The following is a 10,521-nucleotide window of genomic DNA, read 5'->3' as shown; positions in this document are numbered from 1 at the left end:
ACGGCATCTGCAATATTTGCATATTAATACACAAAATCTTTATAACTAGAGGGATTACAGTCTATGACTTAATACTTGGGTAACTTACCTGTCTAGGTTGGCCAGTACAGGCATACTCATTCTTTTCCCAGTTTTGTAGCAGAAGGGTAGTGAGTACTCGTTCTGACACTGAAACAGGACAAAGGGTGAGTGCTGCTTTTGATCTTTCCTTTGTTTTGCTTTCCTGTACTGTTGAAGATGCATCTTAAAATAGTGTTTATTGTCAGCTGAGTTTTGTAAGGTTTGGTGTAGTGCTTCAAGGAGGCAGGCGTAATTCTCCAAGAGTCCTAGGTAGTGATTGATATTGTGAAGACATAAATTGAAACCAGTTCCTCTTCACTTCTCCAGTAAAACTACAAACTTTTCACTGGAGTGAAAAACAAACCATGATTCAGAGTAGATGTTGCAAGGCTGGAAATCCTTGAACCTACAATTGTTTTAGTGCAGACGTGTACATGTATGTGCGCATATTCAAGCCCTGCATTAGGGTAAGATCTGTCAGAGCTTTTCAGTAATGAAAGTGTGTTTTTATTTCCTCTGCTTAATTCCACCAAACAAATCCTCAGGGACTGAATTGGCCTGTACTCATCTATAATAGGAGATTTATAAAGCCTACATAGTGTTTCTGCTTGTGAAAAATGTCTTTTATCACGTTACATTGTCGTTTAGCTGTTGCAGGAGGGATACTGCAGGAACATCTTAGGAAAGAACAGAAACTTGCTTTTTCAGTTTTTCAAAAGAAAAACACAAAACAATTTTTTTTTTTTGTAGCATTAACATATAGGGTCTCTGGGTAAATGTATGCTTTGAAATAACTTCAAATGTAGAAAAGTAAGCAGAAAGGGAACTCTTGTGCATCTACTGTATTCTCTGTACAAAAAGTCAGCTGAAAACTCCTGGTGTGTGAATAGCAGCAATCAGCAGAGCATACCAAGCACACACATACAATTAATTGCTGATCAGCTGAGGCTCAGCCTCTGTCATTGTCACAAGAGGTCTTGTCACAGAGCATCGCCGTCTTGTGTGATACCCTGTGAGGCTGGTTGGTTGCTGCAGGTAGCAGCCTAATACGTTCTGCAGGTGAGAAGTGGGAAGTGTACCTGAGTCCAAAGGCTTGACTAAACTGGAACAGCCCTCGGGATCTCTGATGGCCTTGAAGTGCTCCTGTAGGTATACAATATTGTAATTTTTATTGTTAATTTTTGCTGCTGGGTGGGTGAGTTAAATGTACAAGCAGAGTAGCATCTATAAAACTGTCAAGTCAAGTGGAGAGTCAGCTCTGTACAATGTAAGATGATAAAAATGCAGTCGTCACTTAATTATAAAAATTTATTGGTTAAATACATTTTTAATTTACAGAGGTACCATAACAAACTTACTGGACTTAACAAAGATTTATTTACCACACGGTTAATTGTACACAGAACAGTCTCCTTCCTGAAGATAGTTCCAGAGGGTGGGGCAAACAATAAAAGCCTTGTTTATCAAAACATTTTCTATTACACTAACATATGGGGCTCTGGCTGAATTCCAAGGTTACAGCTGAAATTTGCTACTACATTGCAGGTAAGATGTGTGCTCAACCTCATTCTTGCTTTTCTGCACATTATGTACTGTACACCTTAGAAATTGTATTATCTGTATGCAGTTTCACGGTGATAGTAGGTATCAAGTCTTAAGAAAATCCCTTCCTGTAAAAGCCAACCATCTTTGACTTTAATAGCTTGTGTCTGCAGTAATGTAAACAGCCTTTAGATGGCACTCCTTGCACTGAATGTAAGGCTTTGCTGCTCTTCCTTTCCTGCGTAATCGGAGGAGATGAAAGAGCAGTCTTACCTACTTGGAGGCACTGGCTTCAAACATCCCATGGAAGCTAGAAAAACAACTGGTCAATACCACAGTTATAGAAACAAGGGTGAGGAGATTGAAAAAATATTAAAAAAAAAAATCTGTTCTAACTTGAGACTTGTATCAAAATCTTAGAAAACTGCCAGACAAATGGTAAGTAAGTAAGCCTCATCCGCTTCAGCCTCAGCCACCATCACGAAGATTAAATGTGTTTTCTGATGACCGCTATTGTGCTTGTTGGGGTGACTTTCTTCTTGCTGTTCTCATGCTCTGATTGCAAGAGGTTGAGGAGTTGTTTTGGCACAGGCCATGGTGCAAGAAGCCTGTTTAATAGGGTGGTCCACTGAAAGTTCATGGTTGAAAAGTCAGGAATCTCTCTTATGTATTCATTTAATCAGAGTTCTCTAGAAAGAAAAAAAGGCTGCTCTATCTGAATGAACAAGAACCTTCAGCACCTCCTGGCAGGAGAGCTGGGAGAGTGGGATGACTTGTTCTCAGACGTGGACTTAGGTTGAAGTTAATTCCACAGGAGTTCAGGATAGGTTTGCTGGGATGTTAAAACTGAATAGTATCTGTAGAAACAGTCGTGTTTCCATTCTTCTGGAACAGTACATGATTTACAATTGTTTTTATAATGTTAATCCCTTTAATGAAAGTAAAAATCCAGTTCTCAGCTTACTAAAGCTTTGTGATCTTCATCCACCAGCTACATGACAGTGACAAGTTTAAATACACAGCACTTCACGTTTGTGAACCTTCTAGAGAAAGAACTTTGGAGTGCTAAAGCCTGTGTCTGCATTTGAGTACTGCGGCATCACAGTGAGATCTGCGGAACAAACGAGTGCCGGGACCCTTCTGTTGGTGCTGTGCTGCGTGCTCCCTGCATGCTCACTTTAGGCAATCCCTGTCTGGCTGCCCTGACAGGGAGTGCCCACTCCCTGGTGTCTGCCTGCTGCAATGGGAACCAACGTGCAGTGAGTTGGGTGGGAGAGCCGCCCTCACCGGCTGGCTTCAGCACTATTTTTCCTGTTCCAGGCAGAGGTTAGTCGCTTATCAAGGCGTGTTTAACTACTTTGTCAGAAGGCAAGTGTCACAAAAAGGAATTTACTGCCAGAAGGCTCAGCTCCCGCAGTCACGTCTGTCTCAGTTTCTGTTGTTCAAGTCGCACTGCTGCTTTTTACTAAATGATTTTGTTCAAGCTTCTTGATGTACCAGTTTGCCAGACATTTTTTCCTTAAGGCCTCGACAGACCATTTATAATGATGCTCAGTATAGCTGGTACGTGGTAACAAACTGAAAACTAATCCCACGTCTGCTGAAAGCTAAAACCAAGGCTGTATAATATCCTTCGTGTTAAGGAGAGGAATAGTGTTACTGAAGTATGTTCCAGTGCTTGAGTGACAAATGAAATGCAGACTGAGTGAAGACTGGCTTTCCACTTACATGAAAGGGGTGGAGGCGCAAATAGTTGAAATAGTGCAGCTACTGCACGAGGGGAGCTGAGAAAGCTGAGTAAATGCTGTCCATCACAGCTAACTGCTGCTGGGACAGACGGGCAGGGTGGTGCCTGAAGAAGAACGGGGTAGTCGAACAACTAAAGCTCCACCTAGAAAAGGTTTACGGTAAGGGAGAAGAGATTTAAGATAGTTCATACCAATTTGAATACTATTAGTTAAGAGGCAAAATACTTGTGTTTTCTGATCTTCCCATATGAGCAGCTTGGGCTAAGAATAGGAGAATAGTACACAAAGATTTGCATTAGTTTTCCCTCTTACCAGTTCTAGATTTGATATTTTTCTACTATGAGATACGTTACTTTTCTTGTCCTCTAAGTCATAAAAACAAGTGGATTCTACTGCTAATGTGGAAGTCAAGCAGTAAAGAAACCTGAATATCAAACTTTATCTACATACTGAGTGCTGTAGTTATATATTAAAAACAACTCTTTAAACAATTTTAAAAGAAGCCCACGGAAGCTTACTTTATGCAGACTTTGTGCATGACAAATGTAATACCAGATAGTAAACATACCAGAATGCTATTTAAGTTAAAATGGTGCTGCACCACAGTATTTCCCTAGCTGGAAACCACTAAAAATCGTGCTTGTATTTGCTCTCAGAGCATTCACGAAGCATGGCTAAACACACAGTCACACAAGACTAGAATTGTCTCCGTTGACTTCAAGGTACTCGTATGACTGTCTAGAAAAAGTAGTGCAAAATATTGATAGTCAAATACATTGATGTTTTTGTTGTGCCTTCAGGCTAGAAAACATTCTCTCCCACATATAGGGAGTATAAAGACAGGCAACACTTCATGGTGTTCTTAAAATTTGAACAAAGTTCTTGGGAAATATCCCAGATTTTCCTTGCAGCTCTCCACTCATCCAGTCCTCGTCTACAGATTCCAGCTCTGTTATGATATCACCTGCCTGTAAGAGAAGGAGTAAGGTGAGCTGGGACAGCTTACCAGGTACTAGTAGTGCATGCATAGTACAAGTTATTCAGAAGCAGTTAATACCAAGCCAAAAAGGTAGTAGGAGGTGGCCTCTCTTCTCCTGTTATATTTCTTTGAAACTATGTTTGCTGAACTTTCTCTGAGGGTAAATACTTGCCATGTGTTGGAAAAACCACCACTTCCTGGAAGGAAAAAGCAGCACTGCTGGATAACTTCCTGTGCTGCTGCAGGTCTAACGGTAGGTAGGAATGCCAGAGAGATGGCCTACAGGCTGCTGCCTCATTGATTATTTGTGCGTGCTCCTGCCCTGTTAGGAGGGTTTATTTTCTTCAAATGCTTCAAAGATTTTTCTTTCAATTCAGTCCCAGTGATTCCCAGCACTTGGAAACTTTCCTCTTTCCTTTGGAAACTTCCCAAAAGGGATGCAATCATCAACGTGGCTCAGCGTGGCCTTTAAAATAAACTCCATCTTCTGTGTTTGATCCTTGTTCCTATTATCATCATCCCGCCCTACGTCTAAAGTATTGTCGTAACTCTAGCCTTTCTGCCAGTACCTCAGTTCTCTTCTGCTTTAAAGACTCGTCTGTCCTTTCAGTACGGCAAGCTGTTAATGCAGAAACTAATTACTTTGCCAGCTTTAGAAAGAGAAAATAATGTGTTCCAGCTGATAAATGCAATTTTGGACCTGCTGTGAAAGTCTGTTGTTTCTCAGAAACTTGCTTTTGAGGAGAGTTACCTAAATATCATGGGTTTTAATCTGCAAGGGCATGCTGTTTCATGTTCATGCTTTTTCATATTATCTGGGCTTACAGCAAGTATTTCATTTTCCTCTTGCTCCCATGGCAACTATGTATTGTGCTGCCAAACTTCTAGATTTTGCTGTAATAGGTGTCCCCTACAGACATCACTGCTCTAACACTAGCACTCTTACTATTATCACATCATCTTCTTGCCATGTTTCCAGTCAAAAATAGTCTCCCTTGGCCTTAACAAATGATGAAGAACCAAATGTACCACAAAATACGGTGTTGGTATTGTCATATTTGCTAGATTAGATAAGACAAAGGAAGAAGTCAGAGTAAGACTTCAATTCCTGACCTCTTCTCAGTGTCTTCTTCTGTGAAGATTTTGCCGGTATGAAACAAGTTGTGGTAATGACAAAAAATGTTTTGAGCAGGTCTTTATCAGATGTGTTAATAGCTATGCCTTTTTCTGGAGTTTTGTTCTTTCCTGTTCCAAGCCTATTTTCACTGTGGGTAAATCCTATTTTTAGCATTTTTTGGGCTAACAGAAGAGGCACTTACCTTGAAGGAAAGCTCATCTTCATTTTCGCCATGAAAATCATAAAGAGCTTTGGCTTTTCTTTTCTTCCCTCCTAGAGACTGTGACATCTCTACCCTGGCTGCAGAACATGGAGAAGACAGGTTATTTGGATTCAAGTCAAATATATCGTTGTTTCCAGTGAAACTTCCTGGTATTCTTGTGTTGTTTTTTTTTTTGCCCTACGCGTGTGCTGCAGGATGCCTAACTGTTATTACTACTGATACTTAGCAAATTTCATTGTTCCTACTGGAATAAAAATCTCTACTGCCACTAGTTCATCTTGCAGTACCAATGCGTTCTTGTGGTTTTGCTTCTAAAAGGATGAAAAGTAAAATCCATTTCCTCAAACTTTCCAGTGTAGATATTTAGTGAAAGTTCTCTTTTCTTCTTTGCAGTGGGAGATGCAGCAGTGTTGTGTAACTGTACTCACTGTATGCTGTTGGTCTGACAGGTGGTGTATATTTCCTCTCAGGTTTAATTCATGGCTTTATTTGCCAACTATGAGGGAAAAAAAAAGTTATTGTGTCCTCCGTTAAGGTTTTGACTGTATTGGTTTTAGGATTAAACAGAAGCTTAAGGAGAGCAAGCAGAGGTCATTTCTTGCTTCCCTAAGAGAATTACAATAGTTGTGTGCCAAGATTGAGCGCTTGTAGTTATTTACAGCTATACCAAATCTTTGGTTGTACTGCAGTGTTTCCCTTCAGCTGTGGGAGAAGCTGCCTCCCTTTTTCTACACCTGAATTCCTGGTAAAGACAGCTAAATAGTCATATTCTACCTGCACCTAAACTGTACTTTCAAGTATCTCAGAATCTGTATCACTTTCCAAATTATTTATTAACTAGAGTAATATATTGCCATTATTTCAGATTGTGAAAACACTTAGTTTAGCTTTAGGATGTTAAAGATTGTCGTGGCGTATGGTTCTTAAGGCAATGGAATAGCTGGGTGACTGTCAGAACCTAGGGAATAATGAGTTGTCATCTAGTAGAGCACTGTACCTGAGCAGATCTGAACAAACACTGCTGGGAAAATCCCTTCCTTGTCATTCAGTCTTCCTCTGTACCACTCTGCATCTACTTGTTCCAGTATCTGGATGTAGTCTCCCTTTCTAAAGGATAAATCGTCTTTGGTTTCTGCTGTGAAATCATGAAGTGCTTCACACCACGCCACTGAGTGTCTGTTGTTCTATTCAAGTGAAAAGAAATGCATTAGTTTTAGAAGCGTTAATAGAGGCAACAGCAATAAGCTCGTGAATGTTGGTCTACAAGATTTGGGTGTCCAGACTTTCACTCACACAATGCTCTTCCTGAAGGTGTAGGCTAGAACAGTGTATCAGCAATTACTGCATAATTTCATCTAAGCTTACAGGCATTCCTTTTTATCATTGGTGGCAGAGGCTAGGATTAGTAAATTCAAAATTATCCCACTGCAACACTACTCAAAACAGAATTAACAAGAATTTGCTTAAGCACAAAGGATAAGAAAGTTGCATATGTTAACTTGTCAAAAGCTACAAATTCAATTCAGAGCCACTGTCAGACTTCTAGATGTGACCATGCGTCATTATGTGCTGTGGGAGTTGTACAACATTCACAGTTTAAAGTTGTGCAGCTAATCTGACATTATAATAGAAACTCTATGTAAATCTATGAAAACTCTACATAAATTCTGGCTTCCACCTCTGAAGCTGTATTACCTGAGGAAGGGAAGAAGAAACCTCCACTTTGTTCTTCAGTGCGGCTCCTATACCTACGTAGCAAAGGACGGTTTAGAATAGTAGCAATGACTACTCAAAATGTACTAATGAGAGCAGATTGAGACATTCAAAATGATTATTGAGAATAACTTCTTAAGAAGTCCTAGTATTTATTTTGCTTGTTCTCACCTCCCTTTTTACCTCTTTCCCACATGCATTGTCCTTTTGGACTTTATCCTGTATCCTTTTACACTGCCTATGTGTGTACAGTACAAAGCCATGTTCTTGAAGATTTTTGCTAATGTAGTCATACCTGTTCCAGGCAGGTCTTCAATTACTTCCACAAAGTTCAAGGGGAAAATTCCAGACATGCCTCTAAGCTCTCCTTTGGCCCACTCTTCATTTACATATTCTTTAAGGATAATAGTTTCACCTTCTGAAAAACTGAGTTCGTCTCTGTGATCTCCAATATACTCAAATCGTGCTATGCATCTTGGCCCTCTGCACAAACAAGAAAGGAACTTACTTTGTATATTTACTGTATACACTCCTTTCATACTGGTTCCTACCTCTGCCTGAATGTGCTTTATTGCTGCAACAAATGGTTATGAAAGCCAACAAACCACCATTTAGTTAAGACAAGTTGTTCAAGGGGGCTCTATCTACATAAATGCTTGTTATAAAGGGATATACCAGGTTTTGAACACATGAAGTACATTTTTAGTCTTTTTTTTTACCTGAATATAAATCTTAGTAAAATGTCATAAACTTTTATTCTTGAGAACTTAATTTGTAGAATAGCTATAAAATAGATGTAGAAACTGCTAACTATATTAACCTCAGCACAGTTAACACCTGCTTCAAAGGTACCTTTTTTTTTTTTTTTTAAACTTACTAGTAAATTAAGATAAGAGAAAATATTTGACTTACTTAATAGATGGTGACGAGCAGGGTATTTTTTTCCTTTTGCCTTCTTCTGGAACATCAATCTAATAAGACAGCAAACTCAGTAAACATCTTCCATCTTAAGCTCATAGCAACACAACTACCATAAACTTTCAACTCGTTAAAATCACCTGTGTTTTAAATAAAGCATCAGATCCTGTTATGGGCTCCACGTGATACTTTACCATATTAATATAGATTTTGGTTTTGTATGTCTGATTTCTCATTTTCCTATCTTATACAAACAAGGAGCTCTACTTAATGTTTTTTGTTATTAGCCTGTTTTAATATTCCTACTTGCAGCACGGCTGATGGACAGAAAATGAGACTAGATGTTACTACGGGTTGTTGCATTTAGCTCCAACCTTCCAACTGATAATCCCTCTCTATCATTTACTAGCACAACATATCACAATAGACGAGATTATTGTTTACACATATTTTTCTGGGCTTTGGTAGCCAGCTATACTCAAAACAAAAGCACATCGTAAATCTCACTTCAGTATGCGTGTAGGGGCAGCATCTAAAGAAACCTTAGTTTAGAGAAAACAAACTAATTATTCTTAACTCAGCTGTAGATAACTACTATGTGCTAATTAAAGGAATGGGAGAAGTATAATTTAGAAAATCAGCACATGGATATATCAGTCCTTTATCATAAGAAGACTAACTGTATTTTTGGTATGATATGAAGGGAGATTTACTATGACACTGCAAGCCTAGGGAACCTGGCTAGGAGCTTTGGGTCTCAGCTCACTATCACATAAGCCAGTTACCACACACATCAATAAAAAATGTTTTGTTGCTGTTGTGAAGTTCTGGAAAAAATCATGCTGACTTTTAGGACAAATAATCTTTGCAGTACTCTTGCTAGAGAAGCTCATAGCTGTGGAGCTCTGAAAGGTCCATGGAAGGAAGCAATAACTATGTATTACTGTTTGGTGTCCAGACACCAAGCTAGTATGCAGCTCAATATTGTAAAACACAATACAGTGTACTGATGGAGGCCTTGGGTCAAGACCTAGGCTGACATGAATGCATAGGAGAATTCACTCAGCGCATGAGCCATATTTACTGTCCTTTCTTCTTTCTCCTTTTTTTTTTTTTAATTTTGCTCAAAGGAAATTTTTGCACTCAAAAGGGTAACTAGCTATTAAAACTCAAACAGGTGTTTGAAAAGCATCTTCCCTAGCTTCTATGAAGTGTTATCTCTCTGTGCCAACGATGAATTTGATTTCAGATCTTCATTCCACTACTTTAACATAAAATCCTTATCAGCCATCAGTTGTAACAAGAACATTTATAATTTAAATTGTTGGTTTGTGTAGAGGCTCAATGTAGCTAACAAATCTTTCCTGTGAAAGCAAAGTGAGCATAGTTCCATGATTACTAACCCCAGGTCTATTTTTAATTCTTCAGCACTTCCCAAATTTTAAAATTCTTTTCCAGTAACAGCATTACAAACCAAACAGCCCCCCTCTGTAAAACAGCATTACAAACCAAACAGACCCCCTCTGTAACACACTGTGATGGTTACCAAACACTTGGTATTTTCCCATGTAGCAGCAGTTCTCATCTCTTTCTGTCAGCTGCCTTCGCTCAGCAGACTTTTAATATCTTTAATGCCCAGCCGTACACCTTCACTGGACCCTGGTGCCAGTTCAGCATTTGTGTGTGTCCATCTGGCTGGGGTGGATAGCCCGATGGCCCTTTCTACTGACACAAAATGGACTTCAATCTCCAAGTCAGGCTTACAATAGACCTGACCCAGCTTTTGAGGCAGTGAACTATATTGTATCTCCTTTAAACCTGAGCCGCTCAATCCATTTCCATTGGGCTTCAAAACAACACCCGTCTCTTGCCTGCAGTTTAATGGCAAGTGACACATTCAGTAACAGGATTGCTTTAAGCTCCTCATTTGCAATAGCACAATCTCCTTGCAATGTGCCAGCACACCCATTTGTGTTGCCACTTACGGGAATGGATACAGATGGAAAAAAAAAATCTAGGAAGGAAGAAAAATGTTTTCTTGGGCTCAGCTGCTGCCCTGACCCTGTACTGCCCTACATGGCTGCAAAAGTGGTGATTCCAGCACAGTTCAAGGGGACAAGAATACTAGAGAAGCTGACATGGAAGCACAGAGCAGTCATCCTACTGCGTGTTGATTTTTACACGTTGCTGCGAAAATTAATCTGCTCTGTAGACCCCGAGA

At 39.6% G+C, this 10,521-nt stretch overlaps 1 protein-coding gene across 5 annotated transcripts in view; it reads right to left on the bottom strand.

Annotated features, from left to right (window-relative positions):
* The window catches only part of SH3D19 (SH3 domain containing 19), an 83,484-nt gene that overhangs the window by 1,647 nt on the left and 71,316 nt on the right, over positions 1–10,521 (bottom strand). For 3 of the 5 annotated variants that reach the window (XM_080589386.1, XM_080589384.1, XM_080589387.1), the window contains 7 exons: positions 8,295–8,353; positions 7,678–7,865; positions 7,365–7,417; positions 6,667–6,853; positions 5,649–5,746; positions 1,140–1,203; positions 89–168 (listed from right to left, as the gene is read on the bottom strand). In XM_080589386.1, the coding sequence (XP_080445512.1) occupies positions 89–168; positions 1,140–1,203; positions 5,649–5,746; positions 6,667–6,853; positions 7,365–7,417; positions 7,678–7,865; positions 8,295–8,353 (729 nt within the window). Of the gene's footprint in view, positions 1–88; positions 169–1,139; positions 1,204–1,350; positions 4,319–5,648; positions 5,747–6,666; positions 6,854–7,364; positions 7,418–7,677; positions 7,866–8,294; positions 8,354–10,521 lie in introns of those variants that run through there. The other 2 variants (XM_080589385.1, XM_080589388.1) reach the window with 2 other exon arrangements.

This window comes from Anser brachyrhynchus (assembly GCF_964034855.1).
Source record: "Anser brachyrhynchus genome assembly, chromosome: 4".
Taxonomy (NCBI): domain Eukaryota; kingdom Metazoa; phylum Chordata; class Aves; order Anseriformes; family Anatidae; genus Anser; species Anser brachyrhynchus.
Note: the sequence above shows the minus strand (reverse complement) of the source record. Positions and strands in the feature narration are given on the sequence as shown.